This window comes from Marmota flaviventris, chromosome 6, assembly GCF_047511675.1.
Source record: "Marmota flaviventris isolate mMarFla1 chromosome 6, mMarFla1.hap1, whole genome shotgun sequence".
Lineage (NCBI taxonomy): Eukaryota > Metazoa > Chordata > Mammalia > Rodentia > Sciuridae > Marmota > Marmota flaviventris.
The window spans coordinates 55,455,990-55,476,166 of NC_092503.1; the positions used below are offsets into that span (position 1 = coordinate 55,455,990).

The 20,177-nt window shown below is 46.7% G+C and overlaps 1 protein-coding gene across 10 annotated transcripts in view; it reads left to right on the top strand.

Moving 5' to 3' along the window:
• The window catches only part of Scml4 (Scm polycomb group protein like 4), a 104,282-nt gene that overhangs the window by 62,936 nt on the left and 21,169 nt on the right, over positions 1–20,177 (top strand). For 7 of the 10 annotated variants that reach the window (XM_071613162.1, XM_071613155.1, XM_071613159.1 and 4 more), the window contains 3 exons: positions 1,578–1,778; positions 6,545–6,739; positions 11,664–11,699. In XM_071613162.1, coding sequence (XP_071469263.1) covers positions 1,578–1,778; positions 6,545–6,739; positions 11,664–11,699 — 432 coding nt within the window. Of the gene's footprint in view, positions 1–1,577; positions 1,779–6,544; positions 6,740–11,663; positions 11,700–16,018; positions 17,266–17,366; positions 17,492–20,177 lie in introns of those variants that run through there. The other 3 variants (XM_071613163.1, XM_071613161.1, XM_071613164.1) reach the window with 3 other exon arrangements.

Genomic DNA, 20,177 nt, shown 5'->3' on the forward strand with positions numbered 1-20,177 from the left:
GGTCTCCTCTTAAGGAGATCTTAAGTTCCTCTTCAGGCTGGGGATATAGCTCAGCTGGTAGAGTGCTTGCCTCTCACGCACAAGGCCTTGGGTTCAATCCCCAGCACCACACACGCATGCAAAAAGTCCCTCTTCAACACTCCCTTGCTCAGTGGCCACTCAGGTAAGATGCTTATATCCTGGGAGGGTGGGGTGTGTCATGATGGAAAGGGCAGACACTTAAACTGGGGGTGTTAAGTATGGAAGAAAATTCTGCACCTGCTCTTAACATACATTTTTATCTCATCCTGGTAAACTTCTATTTTTTAGATATGTTTTAGAATATAAATAAATACCTGTGAGACCAGCCTTTACTATGTCACTGAAAGGGAGAGAACAAATTTTTCCACCTTATTTGGGTTTGATTCTCTCCAGGGGTGGGCTAGAGAACTCTTTGCTTACGGAATGTGGCTTGATTTCAAGGACAGTGAGAAACTTTGGGCTTTTCTAAGCAAGGTGATAACAGTGTAACTGTTATTTTAAAATCTGAAAACAAATGTTCTGGTAGTAGGGGACAGGAAATAGGCTGACCCATGAGGAAACTATTGTCAAATTATAGGTAAAATAGATGTTTTGGGGTGGGAGATTATGTCATTGTCCTAGAACAGAATTAAGTTGAACTTGTGTAAACTAAGTGGGAGCCCCTCAACCACCTGCCTAAGTCACTTATATTGATGATAATCAGCTCTGTGGGTGGTCTTCTCTGTAGGAATGTTTTCTCCTTAAGAAGGATTTAGGAGACATTGCCTTTTCTTTAGAACTTCGAAATTCATAAAAATTCCCCTGTAATTTACTGAAATCTATTGTATATGGAAAATCAGTATTGTAGACATTCTAACATTTTCTATAGCTTTATATTACATAAATTTGATACTTTCCTGTAAAAAAAATGTATACAATACATTAATAGAGTTAAGAATGTAAATAACCTCTACATAGATAAACACAATTTGAGATATATTTTCAAAATTTTTGTACTGATATCTTATTACCTTTGGGGATCATTGATTGAGCTCCCCTAAATGGGTTGTCAAACATTTGTTTTCTCTGAGATTATGAATAGCACTCTCTTTAGAACTTCATTGAATATGTAGTCTCTGGAGTGATTGGCATCATGTTAGTTTTTTATTCATGGAGAGTTCACAAAGAAATGGCCAACTTTATGTTTAGACTGACAGCTCCCTTGGATGAGGAATATTTTGTATGTGTGCTTGCCCAGAGAGGAAATACATTTATACTCACTGTCCTCCTGGGTCACCTTATCAGTGACCTGAGTGCCTCAGAAGGGATCCCCCTGTATATGTGCTTCTTGACAGGAGACTCCTTTGAGAGCAAGCCCTGGAAGGTGGGGTGTCTGGTGATTTTTTTTTTCCCTCTTTTGCTTTTTAAGTTGGGAAGAATCTGTGCTGCTTCTGAGATTTTCAGTTTTCCCAAGGTCAAGGCCAAAGGCACAGGTCTGTAGAGTCCCCCCGGCATGGGGAGCAGCCAGCTGACCTGCTGCACATCTGATGCAAGGGCACTGTGGTCTCTGTTCCCAGTCTGCCTCTACATCAACAAGCAAGCCAATGCGGGGCCCTACCTGGAGAGGAGGAAGGTGCAGCAACTTCCTGAGCGCTTCGGCCCCGAGAAGCCATCCGCGGTCCTGCAGCAGGCGATCCAGGCGTGCATCGACTGCGCCCACCAGCAGAAACTGGTCTTCTCCCTGGTCAAGCAGGGCTACGGTGGAGAGCTGGTGTCAGGTGAGCCCTGGGGTAGGTCGTGCGAGGAGGGCTGTGGGGGTCTCCATGATGAGAAAGCAGCCATCCTCAGGTGGTGTGGCAGGGCCTGAACTCCTCCTGCTGGGCTCCAAGGACCAGGCTTCTGTCAGGGCTCAAGAAGTTGCTTCCAGAAAGAGACAAGAAGAATGGACATCTGAATCCTTTCTAGACTCTTCTGTCTCCCAATCCCTACTTCCAACCCTTCAGCAAGTCCGATTGCTCTACCTCCAAAATACATCTGGGATCCAATCTCCTTTCATCACCCATAGCAACCACTGTGATTCTTAAAAAAAAAAAAAAAAAAAAATCTAAGTTAGATTATGTCCCTTCCTGTACCCTAATCCCTCCAATGACTCCCATGTCATTTCAAGTAAAATGCCAAGTCCTAAAAGGGGCCCATGGGCTTATATCCTGGCTATCTCCTCCATCTCCAGGTCACTTCTCTCATCCCCTAGTATGTGCTGGCCATGGTGACTCCCTGCTGTTCTACCTGCATCCTTCAACTGTGCTTCTGCCTCGGGGCCTTTGCACCATTTTTCTCTTTCTGGAATGTTCTTCCCCACATGTCCATGTGACTTGTTCTTGGATGTTCTCTAGGTTCCTACTCAGATGCCTTCCTTATCAAAGAGTCCTTTTCTGGCACCTGTCTAAAGCATCAGCCCTTGTCACTCTATGCCACAGTCTGGCTGGGCACAAATGCCGCAGTCTGGCTGGGCACACAATCACGAGCCACCACACAGCTTGTAGATTCAAACAGCAACTCTTTATTCCCGAACTCACACCAGCCGTCTACAAACACGTTCTGGGGAAATCCACATTCTCTGCCCAAATTCACCTCCACTGGGCTTCTCTCTCCCAAAATATACTGTCTGAATCCCGTGAGAACTCAAGGGGAACTCAGGCAGCAGGATACGCCCTATTCCCAGCAGGAATAATCTTAAACCTTAAACCTGGAACCTAAACTGGGAACGCCCTAAACCCGATTATCTTAAACCGGGAACACCCTAATCCGCCCTGGTCCTTGAGCAAGGTCACCTACATTCAATGTCACTGCAAAATGTCAGCAACATGGGGTACGCTGGCAAGGAAATTGTCATACCTACTTGGCTAATGGCTCCCAGCAACTCTAGTCTTCCTCACTCCCTTCGTTACTCTCAGCACCCACCACCATGAAAGGTTCATGTTTTCAACCCCAATTCAGAGTTCATTAAAAAAAAAAAAAAAGATCTCTCAATGTCAGAGAAATCCCTTTGCTGGCTGTCACAGCCCTCCTCCAGCTACAGCCCACACAGCAGCAGCTTCCAGAGGGAGCCCTGTTGCTCCCACCGCGTGAGAGGGGCAAGATGGAGAGCTCTTGTCCCCTTCAAATGTTTGCCTGCAAAGGCTCCTTCTGGTCTACCCCAGGCTCTACACAGTGGTTGCTCCTGCCTGCCCTTAGTCCCTGGAGCACCAAGCCCTTACAAGGGGTCTTGTCACCAAGGGGACAGCCTGGTGTCTCCTTTGGCTCAGCACTAGGGAGATGTCCTTCCAAAGCGTCAGGGATTCTCTGATTTTCTGGCAGTAGGGCCGTTCAGGGAACCTGGCTGACTAGCTAGCGGGGGGCTGCAGTCAGAGTAACCCAAGTTGCGTACTTCCTTTATCTCCAGCCGCCATGGCTGGGGGTGGGCAGGTTGTCCAGCTCTGCTTCCCTGACTCCATGGAGCAGGCTGACCTTTTGGAGTTCCCTCTCAGCGGGAAGCTGGGTCTCACTCGCTGGCGATTGATTTTGTCAAGATTGTGACTGCCCCACAGAGTGATTTTTAACCCTTTCATTCCTTTGTTCCTTCCCTCCCTCCCTCCCTCCCTCCCTCTCTCTGTCTCTCCCTCCCTCCCTCCTTCCTTCTTCCTTCCTTCCTTCCTTCCTTCCCTCCCTCCCTCCCTCCTTCCCTCCCTCCCTCCTTCCTTCCTTCCCTCCCTCCCTCCTTCCTTCCTTCCTTCCCTCTCTCCATCTCTCCCTCCCTCCTTCCTTCCTTCCTTCCTTCCTTCCTTCCTTCCTTCCTTCCTCCCTTCCTTCCTTTCTTGTAGGGAGGGCTCTGGGGATTGGACTCAGGGCCTCACACATGTTAGGCTCTACCACTGAGCCACACCCACCCCCTGACCCATGGTAATTTCAAGACACTTTAGCAGAGAGGAGAAGAAGCACAGCATGGAGGGGGCAGGAGAGTTGTCAGGTTCTCCGAGAGCCCTTGGCCATTCCTATCCTGACTTCTGTCGGGAGCCGGGTTCTGGGTCCTGGGCTGCCCTTGAGGTTGAAGGCCTGTCCTTTTCCTTGCTGCATTGCATGGCAAAGGCACAGACCTGGGCTAGGAGCAGGCTCCTCCTCACACTGAGTCCACCTCCTGAGTGCCTCCTGTCTAAGTGCTTTGTGGTCCCTGTGCCTAAACTGCAGAGCTGACCCTGTGCCCTGCTTTCCTGCTCAGGCCTCTCTGTGGCCTCAGGGCCTTGGCACTGGGGAGGAGCAATGCCAGAGTGGACAGGACCTCACCAAGATTCCTTGGCTGACAGGAATTCCCAGGCAGACCACTTTCTCCTGGAGTCTTGGAGTAGGCCACAGCACAGAGCCGACTCCTCACACTGCCACCTTCGGGTCACTAAGCACGAGGTGGTTTTTTTGTGTTATAGATAAAGATGGAGGCTTGGCAAGGCTCCGTGACAGCACCAAGGTGGTTTAGGGAGGGAAGTGACTCCAGGACTCCTACACTCCACTTAGAAGCCGCTCTGTGTGGCACTGCTCTCTAAATGTCCCTACATCACGGCAAAGGATCACATGGGGGCTGGCACAACGGGCAAAGGAACCAAAGAGCTTGTGGCTACAGGAGGCTGCAGGGACCTTGGACCACACCCAGGGGTTAAGGGGACAGCATCACAGAGCCCTGTAACCCACTCCTGGAACACCTTTTGGGATGTTCTGTCTTAGCCATGCTGTCTCAGAGGAGTCAATTTTATGATCCCAGGAATTCCATGCCCTCCTATGAGAAGTGGGATTCCCCACTTTGGGGATTTCCCAAGCACTTCCGAGAATACATGCACATGGATTGATGGGACAGGCCTAAGCTCCTTGGAACCTCCTGCTGTGGGTTCCATTCCGTATCACCCAGGCTTTCAAGCTATCAGAGGCAAGAGGCTGTCTCATACTAAGAGGGAATTTCTAGAACAGCTGGGACAACAATGCCCTTCATAAGCATCATAGCAGCCCTTTGCCTGGACCTGGCAATTAGAGCCACCTGGAGTATTAAAATGAAAGGCAAGGTCACACAGAGGCCAGGTGAGCTGGGAAGTCACTCTGGCCTACTTTCTTCCTCATCTGCAGCCTGGGTCCACTGTCCTCGGGAGAATGGTCACAGGGCCTATGTGAGGTGGTAAATACCAAAGGTCTTGTCAAACTGGAAAGGGCTACATGAAAGAAATGGATTCTTTTGATTTATTATTACAATAGTATAATCCTGGGGTGAGAAAGGACTGTGAGAGAGATTCAGGAAGGTGCATGCTCAGGGCTTGAGGAAACAGATATTGCTTCTGCATTCTGGCAACTGTTTAGAAATTGAGTTTCTTTTTACTACAGAGAGATTATTTTCCTTTTATAAAGACTCTCCCCAAATGCTTCTCCAGAAGTAGCCCCTGAACTCTGGTTCAGGATTAGAATTGAACACCTCAATGTGAACTCGTGTTTATTTGGATGTATCAATGTATCTGCATCTATCTCCTTCTATAGATATGGACATAGAGACAGATACAGATATGGATACCTAGGTAGACCTGTAGATAGTGAGTAATTATAGCAGGCTAGCATACATACATACATTCTTATCTTTGTCCACTCAGAGGGCTTAGAATCACTGACACCTCAGTAGCAATGGGCACACCAGATGCCCCAATATAAATTTCTAAATATCATTCTTCAATGAAAGGAGTCAGGACTGTTGAAGGAATAGCCGGTGCAAGGAAAATACAAGATTCACTTGGAGCATATGGAAACGCTCAAAACCAAAGTGGTGCTAAATAAAAGAGAGGGCATGTCACAGGAGTTGACCTGTGAGAGCTCCCAAAGATAAAAGTCAGGGCAATTTGAGCAACAAAATAAATAAGGTAGTTTTGGACAACCCACGGTGTAACATAAGACTGTGCTGAGATTAAGACATGACTGAATAAATCACTAAACAGGGGACAACTCTTCCCCACAGAAGAATTTCAGACGGCATGTAGAATTCCCCTGCCCTCCTTGAGTGTGGACAGGCTGAGTGACTTGCTCCCCAGGAACAGGATATGGAGAACACAGCAGAGGAATGTGGGGCATGCTGTCTTGGCCAGGTGAGGAGATCGGGTCACCCCTGATCTGAGGTCTGAAGGGCACTCCATCTCTGTGGTCTTCCTTTCCCCAAACCCATAACCTCATCTAACCATGAGAAAAACATCAGGCAAAACCAAACTGAGGGGCCTTTCACACAATACCTGCCCAGAACTTTTCAAAGCTGTCAAGATCAACAAGGAAAAGCTGAGAAACTGTCAGGACCCAGGAGACCAGGGAACTTGACAGCTAAATGCAATATGTCATCCTGGATGAGACCCAGGAACAGAAACATAGGGAGACAACAGGTGAAATCCAAACATGACTGACTTCAAACTGAACCCACACGGCCCTTCTCAGCGCTGGCTCATGGGCAGTTTTATCCTGTGTCCAGCTCTGAGTCACTGTCTCTGTGCTTTTCCAGTTTCGGCTTCCTTTGATGGGAAGCAGCACCTGCGGAGTCTGCCTGTGGTGAACAGCGTGGGCTATGTCCTGCGCTTCCTGGCCAAGCTGTGCCGCAGCCTCCTGTGTGACGACCTCTTCAGCCACCAGCCCTTCCCTGGGACCCCCAGTGCCTCCGAGAAGGCCCAGGAGCGAGAGGAAGGGCGGATGGAGTCAGGTAGGCCATACCTCAGGTGGGCCGGAGAGGTGACTGGGAGCTGGCAGAGCTGGCTGAGACTGAGGGGTCCCTGGACTGTACCCACCCCAGGCAGCAGCAAGAAGTGGTCACTTCAACTATTAAGCACTAACATTCAGGCTTTGAGGCTTGTGGTGATAGAATTCAGACTCCATCACATCTAAGGAGTGATTTTCCTCACTTGAGCATAATCTAGACGCTGGGTATCTGCTCATCATTATAGAGTAGTTGAAGGACTGGGAGACTATGGAATTAAGAGATCCCAAAGGATCCAGAGCTAAGAACAGGTGAAGGTGGTGCTGCCCGTGAGTCTCAGATGCCTGCCTGTGTGGAGAAACAGTGCTACGAGGTGTCTCTTACTGTAAGAATTTGACTGTATTTAAAAAATGTCTTAGTGAGAGCTGGTATTTATTTTGCCCATCAGAAGATGCGAAAGTAACCCAAGGGTTGAGCTTCTTTAGTACCAGCAGCCACAGAATAGCTCAGGACAGACAAGGCCACAGGGGCCACACTTGCCATGGTGTGGTATTGTCTGTCAGAGGGGCTGGATGCCCATGGGAGGGGCCCCTTCCCCACTTAGCAGCTCTGAATTATGGATTTGCAAAGAGTTGAATGTGTATCCCAAGGTAAGACAGAAATTTTTTTGCCTTTTGTCTTTTTCTGAAGGCAGCATTGTTGATCTATGAAAAGCACTCAGGTAGTAGAACTGGAACTGCCATGGGGTTATTCTGTAAGCAGAATCCTCTTCTGGTCCAGGCACTGTGTGAAACGGTCTTAGATAAGACAAATGCATCAACTAAGAAAAGTTTTTGAGGAACAGATGACATTAAAAATAGTCACAGGCCTGGGGTTGTGGCTCAGTGGCAGATTGCTCGCCTAGCATGCATGAGGCACTGGTTTGATCCTCAGCACCACATAAAAATTAAAAAAATAAGGATAACGTGTCCACCTAAAACTAAAAAATAAATATTAAAAAAAAAAAAAAAACAGTCATGGACAGATTTAGAGCATTCAACAAAAGGGTACTTAAAAAGAAGAGTGGCTAGGGCTGAGGTTGTGGCTCAGTGGTAGAGCGGTTGCCTAGCATGCATGAGGCTCTGGGTTTGATTCCCAGCACCACATACAAATAAACAGATAAAATAAAGGTATTGTGTCCATCTACAAATAATTTTTTTTTAAAGTGGCTATACCTCAAGCCCAGGAGGACGGCAGGGGAAGGATCAATTTAGATCCTTAGCATAGATTTTCTTGGAGACTATCAAGAACCTTGCTTATGGTTTTGCTTTTATCCCTCTGGGATATGGAAGCAGGAAGAAACTTGACTTTCACAAGTTTCCAATTGGTAGTAATTGAACGTGGTTGATGTAAGCAGATAACGTATTTGTCTGTGTTTTCCTTCATGTCTCCATGTGTGAGCTTGAAAAAGGCTTCTCGTCTCTCTGCACCCGTGTTCCCTATGTTCAGTGAGAGGCTGGAGGTGCTTTATAGAATGTTTCTTTGGGTTTTGATGGTTTATCAATCTGGCCTTTCTTATGAGCGTTAGCTGATTTGGAAACATTCTCAAGTAAATTTATTTTCTACTGAATCTTGCAACGAGATAGCAGAATGGTGTGATTTCTCAAACCCACGCCTCACTGCTCCATTGATCAAACAGTGGCCCATGGGACATGACATAAAGCCACATAATTCAAGTCTTCTACTATCCTCTACATTTATCTGTGGAATCAGTTTCTCCCTGTCTATGGATGGAAATTTAAGACAAATCTTATGATCTTTCTGGCTCCTTTTGTGTTACAAAATGTTCTCTAGTCAAGAATGAATGTGCCCAGGTCAGAGAGATGCTTGAACTTTCAATTTCATTCAAAGATACTGTACTGTTCTGCACAATCCTGGCTCAGGTTTGCCTCAAGCCAGCCACCTGCAGCACTAACAGAGGGCATGGTTGGCTTCCCTAACTATCCCCAGCGGGTGTTTCTGGCACCTCCCGTACCTACATCATCTTGACTTCAGGGCCCTTCACAGTAGTGTGAGGAAGGAGGGGAGAGGCGAGAGGCAGGAGAGCTTGCCAGGATCTGCTGTGAGTTGGCATCATGTTCCCTGACCCTGGCAAATGTTTTAAGCACATTCTTCATCCTGTGGGGTCTCACATGGATTCTTTGGTGACCCTATCATCTCTTGCCTGCACTTTCCTTGACATGTACAAATGCAGCTCTACTCAGGATGGTCACTTACAATTCCTTCCACAGTCCAAGACCTCTGGGGGTCACCTCCAGCTTCTTTCTGCTGAAGTGCCCTGTGCCTCCAGATTGTCCTGTGGAAGGATTCTAAGACAAACCCTCTTCAGATCTCTCTTCCCATGGCCTACACCCTGGTCCTTGAGAAGCATACACTCTGCCCCCCAAAAATCTGGATGTGCAGGCTGGTTCCTAAGGGCACCTCTCCTTTGTTCTGCCAGCCAGCTGCAGTCTCTTAGATCTCCTGTGGGCACTGAACAATCAGCCATTGTATCTCCCAAGCTCCAAGGTATTGGAGTAACAGACCCTCACAGTGTGTTCCCTTATGGCTGAAAAATACAGACTATTCACATGGCCATGCTGAAGCCATTGGGAATAGACTGAATGGTTCTCGCCACAATTTTTTTTTTTTCTGGCCAATTGTTTTTCAGCTGCTGCGATCTGGCTTCCAGGCTAGATGTGGGTGGCATCTCTTGGTGTAAAACTGGCTCTCCACCACCTCTTGTTTTGCAAGGGCTGCCTGGTGACCTCACACTTTATTCTATGTAGTATCTGTTGTCTTGTGGCCTCGACCAAAACTAAAACTAAAATAGGTACATTTTGACATGGTATTCCAGGAGGGTGACAGCCTTCTTCAAAGCTGGCATGTCCAGCTGAGACTTGGTTTCCTTTCTAGTCATTCCTGGAGGAATGACCCCAGTGGCCCCTGACCCAAGACTCCTTTGAAAAACTAACAACAACTCTGTTTTAGTCAGCTTTTTCGCTGCTGTGATTAAGGATCTGACCAGAACAACTGTAGGTGAAGAAAAGTTTATTTGAGGGCTCACACTTTCAGAGGTCTTAGTCCAATAAGGCCGACTCCATTCCTTGGGGCTCGAGGTAATGCTGACCATCGTGGCTGAATAGTGTGGCAGAGGGAAGCAGCTCACATCATGGTGATCAGAAAGCAGAAAAAGAGAGTCCATTCACCAGATACAAATATACCCAAAGCCACATCCCAATTTTCACCTCCTCCAGTCATATCCTACCACTTCAGTTAATCCCATCAGTGATTAATTCACTGATTAGGCTAAGGCTATAACCCAGTCATTTCTCCTTCAAACCTTCTTGCATTATCTTCTACGTGAGCTTTTGGGGGACAGCACATCTAAACCATAAGAAGCTCCAAATCAAATACCCTTGTGGCAATAGCTCCTCATGCCCTGGGTGCTACAGAATCAAGTGCTGAGTCTTTACTCTTCAGGGAGCTTCAGGGAGAGGGCAGGAAGCAGTGGCCTGGTTGGCTCTGAGAAATCCCCTTGCCCATGTCTTTCCTACCAGTGTGCCATGATCCCTCAGATGACACCACTCAGGAGTTGGCCTTTAGCATAAGACACTGCCTCGTTAGAATTGCCTGTCACAGTCCCCTTGCAGTCTAACATATCAAGTTATTATTACGTTAGAGGAGGAATTCATTTATACCCACTTTGTCATCATTGTGACAGGAAGGGCCGTCTGCAGGAAGGGGTGGGAGCCTTTTGATATTAGACTCCATAGATATCCGTAGGACCACATTGTTCCTAAACAAGATTGTAAGGTCTTGAGCTCATTTGAACCAGAACAATGCCTGCTCCCATTCTGCCCCAAGATGTTCAGTCCAGGCCAGAATGTCTCAGCTTAGTGTCACATACTTAGAGGGTTTGTCACTGGAATGTGTCAAAAGGCAGCAAGCAATCCCTTGATATGAAAATGCAAAGCTATGACAACTTAGGAGCCATCCAGGGAAGTGGGATGCTATGGGAAGGAACCGGGAAGATATTGGGAGGACACGATTCCAGTGCAGGATAGCAGGTCATGTGCACTTTGTTCTTTGTGGCTGAAAAGCAGAAGTGAGACCCACTCGAAGGTAGATTTCATTAAATCAAAGGTCTTGCCACTCAAACTCTGGTCCCCTGAGGATGGCAGAGCTCAGCAGCCCTCCAGGACTTTGACAGCAGACCCCCAGCTGTTTTGAAGACACACTGAAATTCCAGAGGTGTGGATTTAAGCAACACTCCCCAGGTACAGAACTTGACAGTTAAATAATCAGGAAGAGCTCTGTGAAATCAATCCCCTCAAAGAGTCAGGTGGGGTTGACATCATAAAAGAGTTCTGAAAAGTCAAAGCCACTCAGAAGTAGAAGGGGCATCTTGGGTGGAAGGTCCTCATTACTGGTGACAAATATATGCACATATTCACCTATGAAGGCCACTAGAGGCACTTTGACAACCCAGAGAAGTAGGAACACGATGTCTCCTCTGGTCCTTTCCAGGCTAAGAGTCATGGGCTGGAGTCATGGCAGAGGACATCCCTAGGCAGCAGGAAGAACAGGGACCCCAGGAGTCCCAGCAAGGGGCCTTACAGAGGTAAAGGGAAGGACACCAGTTTTCTCCCTTGAAAAAACCTTCCTGGGAGCAGAGGCAGGGCTTCTTACAAATATCTTCCTCAGACTTTTGAAATATATCTTCTCTCTCCAAAAATCTTTTTCCTGGGCTGGGGTTGTGGCTCAGCAGTAGAGCGTTCACCTAGCATGTGTGGGGCCCTGGGTTCAATCCTCAGCATCACATAAAAATAAATAAATAAATAAAGGCATTGTGTCCAACTACAACTAAAAAATAAATATTTTTTTAAAAGAACCTTTTTTCTATTTCCAGGGAAATCCAGGTTTCAAGACCACCCAGCTGCAAGAGGTTAGTGTTCTTGGCTTGAATCAAGAATTGCGGGCCTATCCCTCCAATTCCATTAACTGTCTAAACATGGCTAGTGCTTTAGGAAGTAGAGCAGCCTCTGGATGCATCAGGAGATGGAGGCAGAAAGATGATCTGGTAACATTGGTCAGAAGTCATGAAATGATCCTGGGGAAAATGTTCTTTTATGTTTGGGTATTGAAAAAAAAAAGTTGCAGGAATAAATATCCTTTAGTTGCTTTGCAAACTTGAATGTGCATGGGAACCACCTGGACTTCTTAAGAAAATGCCGAGATTCTGGCTAGCAGACTGGGGTGGGGCCTGAGCACCTGCTTCTAACAGGTTCTGCTGGTTGGGGCCACACTCTGAGTGATCAAGTGTGGGCTGGCAGAGCCCAGCTCACATAGGGAATTTTCTTTCAGTCTATCCACATTAAGATGCTTCCTTTTTGGTACAAATGTTGCTGCTGAAGATGATTCTGATGTCCAGTGGAGGCATTCCATGGTCTAGAGAAGAAGAGAGAGGCTCGAGGGACAGAGTGGTTGGGTGGAGGTGGCACAGCTACAAATCCAGGTGAGAAAGAGATGCGTAGATCCAGGAAGGAAGGTGAAACTAAGAAAGAATGACAGACAAATTTCTCAGTGTGGCCTGGCAAACTGCAACAGGGGGTCTGGTACCCTTAAGTCTCTTCCAGCCCTGAGAAGATGCCCATCTAATCTCCCAGGCCCTTCTTTCCACATCCATGACGGTATTTGACTTTAGCTTATATTGTAGGACCCTAGGTCCAGAGCTCACCTCCCCTGCAAGATAGAACTGGGGGCAGGGCCACCCGTCCGCAGCAGAGCCTGTAACAGAACAAATACATACGAATATTTACTAGCTTGCATTCTATGCAACATAGCAGAACAAACTTCTATAGAAACCACAACTGTGAGAGCTGAACCCTTCTGCAAGATCTAATTGAGTAGCGGGTTTCCTGTCTTTTGAAGGCTTAGCATGATATAAACAAATTGTTTACTTCTTGTTGAGTGGCTTCTTTGATGCACAGATGGTAGGAGGTTGATGAGGAGGGTCATTTACTCCCCAGACTTGCTCTTTTCTTCCTTGGCTGTGGTCTTTGATCCTGGCACCAGGAAGTATTAGAGTAACAGACCCTCACGGTATGTTCCGTTATGGCTGAACCTGTACACACGACATTTGGAAAGCAAATCCGCTTCCCTGCTCAGTGACAGATTTGTCTAATATAATAGCTCTACAGAGAGTGACCACATGGAGGACATCTATCTTTCTAAAAGATTGCTTATTTCTAAAAGGGGATAGAGTATGTCAAGTGGCATGAGTGCCATTACAGATCCATCCATCTACCCAGTTGTGGACATTTATTTAATGCAATGAGATGCACAGAGACCAGGCCACTTGCTCAGAGCCACATGGGAGGGCAGCCTCAGGAGGAGACTGCATGCAGGTCTTTTCTCCTGGCCCTTTGCTTGTCCTCCCAAGTCCTGCTACCTGTAAGCATCGCCCAACATTGGTTGGGAGGGGTGCACCCTGTTTCCCATCTCAGAAGGCTGACTGCACCAAGTGGATTTCACCTGGGCCACCTCTAGCAAAGAGGTCAGGGAACAAACCAAATCCCAGTCCCCTTCAGTGAAGCTGCAGTGGAAACCTCCCTCCAGAGAGGTGCATTCTCTCTCCTCCTTCTGGGTTCACCTTTGTGCCACGGCAACACTGGTCGCAGGCAGGCAGAGACGGCATCCAACCACCTGGAGAACTTTATCATCTTTAAAACCCCACCCCACCAGGCATGAGGCCCTGTTGAACCTGGTATTTTAAATATTATAAGAAATGGCAGAGCAGGAAGAAAGAAGTGAAGGGGAAGTTGTTGACTCATGGGCACAGAGTTTCTGTTTTACAAGATGAAAAGAGTTCTGGGCATAGATAGAGGTGATGAGTGCATAACATTAGGAATGTCATTAATACCACTGAACAGCACTTTTAAAAATAATCAACACAGGCCAGGCATAGTGGCATATGCCTGTAGTCCCAGCAGCTTGAGGGGAGGCTGAGGCAGGAAGATTGAAAGTTCAAAGCCAGCCTCAGTGACTTATGAGACCCCTGAGCAACTTAGTGAGACTCTGTCTCAAATTTTAAAAAAATAAACAGGCTGGGGATATGGCTCAGTGGCTAAGCGCCTCTGGGTTCAATCCTTGGTACCAAAACAGCAGTAACAAAAAAGTCAACATGGGCTTTTGGGTGAAGTGGCAGAGGTTATGTTGTTTTGCTCCCATTAGTGGTGTGATTGGTAAAATAAATAAAAATTGGTTAAGGTGGTAAATTTGATGTTTCACATATTTTGCCACCATAAATATTTGGGGTAGGGGAGGAACTGAAACAGGCTCTCCTGGAAGAAGAAAGAATAGAAGTGATGGAAGGCATTTTAGTCCAGGTCCCCTTGCAGCTGCTGGTCTTGCAGTGTGAGCCACAGGACTGGGACATTGGGGAGGAGCTTTGTTCTTTCTGTCACAGCCAGGGACCACACAGACAAAATGAGCTCTCTGGATCTCCAGCTGAGCAGTGGAAAGGGGGTCATTTGCAAAGGAGAATAAATTGTCAGTGGCAAGTTCAGGTCTTAAGAATCCTTGCAGAAGGTTTTGATGGAAAGGTTAAAGAAGAGTGCACAAGTCCTGCAGCAAATACCAAAGCCTTCATTTATTTTCTGACACCCAGGACCAGCAGAAGCCCAGGGTCCTCAGAATGTGGAATAGAGGGGTGGAATCGGGGTGTGCTCGCATGGAGGGTCAAGTCCTAGTGCTCCCACATGCACTGGGGAAAGCCATCAGTTGTGTGTTCAACCATATCTTTCAATAAATTATGATGTCTGTACGTATGTCAAAACATTGAGCTAAAAGGGAAAAACACAATCTCTCTCTCTCTCTCTCTCTCTCTCTCTCTCTCTCTCTCTCCCTCTCTCACTCACTACTGAGCCAGCCCTTTATTTTATTCTGAGACAGGGCCTTGTTAAGTTGCTTAGAGTCTCAGTAAGTTGCTGCAGCTGGCTTTGAACTTTTTTTTTTTTTTTCATTTTGGTACCAGGGATTGAACCCAGGGATGCTTAACCACTGAGCCACATCCCCTGTCCTATTTTGAATTTATTTAGAGACAGGGTCTCACTGAGTTACTTAGTGCCTCGCTTTTGCTGAGGCTGGCTTTGAACTCATAATACTCCTGCCTCAGACTCTGAGCCGCTGAAATTACAGATGTGAGTCACTGTACCTGTCAACAATCCCTCTCTCTTTTTAAGGACCTCCAGAGGAAAGCCTGAGCTTTGTAGAATTTGAAACATATTTTTACTATATCCAATAATTTATTGGATCCCACTTCATTGTAAAAGGCTAAGGTTACAATCTTAGAGATCAAGGAAGTTATTTACTCAGTACTCATAGTTTAATGAAAGAATGACAGTTCCAATTAAGATATTTTAATTGCTCAAGGCTCCTAAATATGAGATAGAGCATATGATATTGAATCATGTTGACTACCTTGATAACATAGAAAGTATCAATAGTCAAATAGAACAAAAAGACAAAATATTCTTCTTTTCCAACATATCATGTAAAATAATTTTGTATATTTTTTAAAAATATTTTTTTGTTGTAAATGGATCTTTTTTATTATTTATTTATATGTGGTGCTGAGGATTGAACCCAGGGCCTCACACATGCCAGGCAAATGCTCTACCACTGAGCCACAACTCCAGCCCTCATTTTGTATATTAAAGATGCAAACACCCAAGACTCCAGGAGCAGAATGAGGATGTTAGTGAACGTCCAGTGTGCTTTCTACTTGTGAGAGCTCCTTGTATGAAGGAGTGTGGAGGAGGAAAAAGAGCCTGTAAAAGAGGCCAAGTCGTAAATTGTGCAACAATCTGAGTAGAATGATGAAATGTCACACTGTCCCACTCTGTCCCACCTGGGAGGTAAATCATCTCTGTCTAGCGTATCCACACTGTATATGCTACCTGCCCATTAGGCACTTAGTAGCCATCTGAGTTTTCAGAACAGTAGTATAGTATTGTGGTGCTGGGTTCAAACCATTAAGTAGTAGCCTTATGGTATACCACAATGCCAGTGTCATTCACCTCACTTCATCTCGTCATGTATGTATTTTATCCTGTCACATCAGCACAAGAAGGGTGAGTACAGTACAATACAATTTTGAGAGGGAGATGAGAAAGAGGAAAACCACATTCCAATAGCCTTCATTCCAATATGTTATTATATTAGCTTATTATTCTATCTTTATTATTGCTGTTAATCTCTTTTTTATTAATTTCTTTTAGATATTGGTAGACTTTTATTTATTTATATGTGGTGCTGGGAATCGAACCCAGTGCCTCACACATGCCAGGCAAGTGCTCTACCACTGAGCCCCAGCCCCAGCCCTGTTGTTAATCTCTTACTGTGCCTAACTTATACATTAAAATTTATCATGGGTATGTACTTATCAGGAAAACAGTATGTACGGCACATGGCACTCTCTGTGGTTTCAGGATCCATATGGATCTTGGAATGGATGTCTCCCAGATAAGGGGGACTACTGTACAGAAGTACTGTGAGGTTTCCTCAAAGTCAGGATGTCCATTTAGAGCTGAAACTTGTAAGGTGTCTTCTATTTCAGGGACTCGAACAGTTTCCTAAGGACCACTTTCAATTTTCCCAAAGTTTATAAAAGACTCCAAAGCATGGGGGCTGTTTAGGAAACAGAGCCAACTGTGTGTGGGGGGATCCCACCCACGTTTGCCTTCCCCTGCTTCTTCGGAGTTCCTGTGAGCCTTGGGGTAGAGGCTTGGCAAAGCTGCAAGATGACAGGGAAGGTGGCCGTGGACCCTGCTCTCCTCTTGACACTGAAAGTGCATTTGTTATTCCAAACAGCCAACTCAAAATTGCCTTTGTTTCACATTTTCAAAGGGGGAAAAAATCAATCTACAGCTTAGAATAAAGTCTTATGTAAACCAGAAACATCCGGGAGGATGAAAGAAGTTCAGGTGTCAGGAGTGAAAATTATGATTGGTTTCTGTGCATCTCATTAGGGAAGAAAAGGTACAAATGTACTTAAGTGGACCAGAGGGGGGTCAAGGCTGATCCTAAGGCTGAGCCATCTGAGCTAGAGACAAGCTCTAAGAGAAAATCTATACTGGCCAGAGACCAAGTTAATGGAAAATTTAATTGAGGCGAATGAAATGCTCAGCCTCTTGGTTGTGTGGCTGGGTGCCCTTTGAACCAGGAAGGCTGGGCCAAGAGGCCACAGAGGGCCCTAAGGGGGAAAAAAAAAGAGGCGCTTATCTGCACAAACAAGGGGCGGGACTGAGCCCGGGAAAAGAAAATCAGAGCCTCCAACAGAGCCTCAGCCAGAGGCTGCACCAGGAAGGAGGAAATCTGGCTTCTGCCACCAAGAAGTCCCCTCGAGGTCCATAGCAGAAGGCCCCGCAGCTCCAAGCGGGTGCTGGGAACCAGCAGTCGTCAGAGGAGTGTGGCTGAGGCTGCCTGGTGGCAGGGACAGGAGCGCCCAGGTAGGAATGGAGGCACCTGCTTGTGGGCTGAGTGGAAGAGGTGTGGCTCCAGGACACCTGCTTCCTCCTGCCCTTGCCTCTGTTTGCTTCTCTCCTTGCAGGTCCCCTGTCCTGTGCCCAGGAACCTCCGGGGCTGTGCTCTCTAGGTGGTGGCACCTGGCTAGCATCGGGTGATAGTTACTCACAGCTCTTGGAATCTGCCAACCGTTTTGCTGCCTTTTCTAAGGTGGGCTTCAGGGCTGGGGGTCTGTGCTGTCACTGCCACCACCCCTGGTTCACACGAGGAGCCCTCTGGAAACAGACCAGAGAGTCTGGGCGGGCCGTGGGCTGGCTGGGTTGAGCAGCCCTGCTAAGGGTCAGGCCATCGATCCTGGGAAGGGCAGGGCTCCTGGCCTGGGGGAAGTGGCAGTGATGGCCACAGGAGGAGGGGTTGCTCTGCGCAGCTTCCCCCTCGACTGGGGAATTATGACTGAAGGGGGAGGTCAGTGGGGGAGGGGGAGGAGTGTGTGAGTGAGAGAAAGAGGGAACTCGTTAGAAATGGGGAAGAATAGTGTTGAAGACTCTGGAATGTTTTGGTGATGACTGGCTAAAATAGTACGATGGGAGAATAATTTTGCAATTGGTGATATTATTCCATTTCAGGGCTTCACTTGATTAGAGAATAAAAGCAAAGTGCCAGTTTAATTTTTTAAATGACGGCTCCCTTCCGTGTGAGTGGTCAAGTCTGCATGCCGACTGCTACCTTTATTTATTTTGTTGATTTAGTTTCTCTTTTCTTTTTTAATGTGGTGCTGGGGATCAGACCCAGTGCCTCACATGTGCTAGGCAAGCGCTCTGCCACTGAGCCCCAACTGCAGGCCCTCTGGGTGCCAATTGTGAAGAGGAGTTGAGCTTGGTCTGGAGGGCTGGAGGTTTATATGCTGGGGACATTCTCTCCCAGCTTGGGGACTTCCACTCTCTCTGCCCTTGGTTTTCTCCTTCCTGCCCCTCTTACCCTTTGGAAGTTCCCTGCATCCATGTGGGCCACCCCCACTCTCCAGCCAGCAAAACAGACCTCCATTCCTGGGAGGTCCATCCCCACTTCCTACCCGGGACATTGCAGGGGGAGGGAGGCAGGGGGACACCCCACTACAGAAACCCTGGAACCCTGTTCCCCAAACAGGGAGGTTGTGACTTATGAGCACACGGGTGTCCCAGGAGGCTCCGGTGGGTTTGAAGTGCCGTGAGTGCTCTTTGGCCTCGCGGATAAACACACTTTACACAGAGCAGTCCACCGGTGAGCAATGATGACAAAGAAAGGCCAGGCTCTCCCAAAGGTTCTCAAGACACTGTGCCCTGAAATGTGGCGGATTTCTGTGCACGGGGACACTTGTGTGATGTCTATTTAAGCATGCTCTCTCTTGTGATCATGCAAAAGGCAGATTCTTCCTTGCTTCTTTTATTCCTGGAGGAAAGATGGGATGCTTTGTAGGCTGCATTCTTAGTCTTCTGGATGATGCAGGGATTGCAAGAGAAAGGCTCCCGCTGACCCTGCCTTGCTCAGCCAGCATTTTCCTTCCAGGGGGAGAGGTGCCAGGGACATAGCACAGCTTATTTCAGATGAGAGGGTCTTGTAAGGATCTGGGAGGAAATGACCACAAACATCCTGACCTGTCAGCCCTGTGGTTTTTGTGGAGCCTGTGTGTGGAATTTGGATTCTCCACGGGTGCTGGTGCTGGATGATTCCAGGTCTGTTGGCCCCATCTGGTGTTCAGTCTCCAGTCAGCCACAGAACCGCTTGAAAAGTGTGGTTCTTTCCAAATACAGATTTGCTCCTTTCAAACAAAAAACAAAACCAACTTTTAATAGTGAATTTAGATTATAAATATGTCCCAGTTCAATTAAATTCTTAAGCTACTAGAGGTTCTGCATACCTATAATTCATCTACCTGTATGTTAAGTGACTTAGTGAGTTTTGTACAACATAGAGGGTATGTATACAGCACTCATCTTTTAAATTGAATCAAGAGGGATTGGAGTTAGATATAAAGAAGAACTTTTCCACCGTGCTGTAAGATTTGTAGCCCAATGGCTTGAGTGGGAGATAACATCTCTTTTGGGGAGCTTTTAACTAAGGGGCTCAGTTGTTGTCCTTGTTTTACTCTGTAGACAACACCCTTGCCTGAAAAGAAAGACTGGATTCAGCTTAGTGTGTTTCAAATGTTAACAACCACCTTCACAATTTTTACTAGCTTTGAGTGACACCTTTAGCAATGTTAAGACATTTCTTTCAATTGATTTATTCTTTTAATTTAAGCCTTTATTCGGCTCAAGCAATGAAACATATTGTATCAGTGAAATTGGTTTGATGGGGCTGGGGGAGTGGGCTCAGTGGTAGAGTGCTCACCTAGCCCATGTGAGGCCCTGGGTTCGATCCTCAAGCACCACATAAAAAAATGAATAAATAAATAAAATAAAGGTATTATGTCCATCTGCAACTATAAAAATAAACAAATATATATTTTTTTAAAGACATTGGTCTGATGTGCTCTTTACATTTTATTGATAGACATTAAAATACACAACTATCAAAAATAACATTTACCTGTTGTGAAAGTTCAAATTTTATTCTACAAAAGGATGGATGTTTAAATCTTAATCCCCAGTTTAAATCTTAATCCCTGCATATGGGGACTTACATGGAAATACGGTCTTTGCAGATGTCACCAAGTTGAGGTCATGCTGGATTAGGGTGGGCTTTACTCCAAAGACTGGGGTCTTTAAAAGAGGAAAATTTGGAGACAGACATAAAGCCCGGGGAGAACACAGGAGGGAGGCAGAGACTGGTATGCAGATAGACCCTGAGGACTGGGGGAGATCTCCAGAGGCCAGATGGAGGCAAGGAGGATACTAGAACCTCTAGAGGTCGCTGC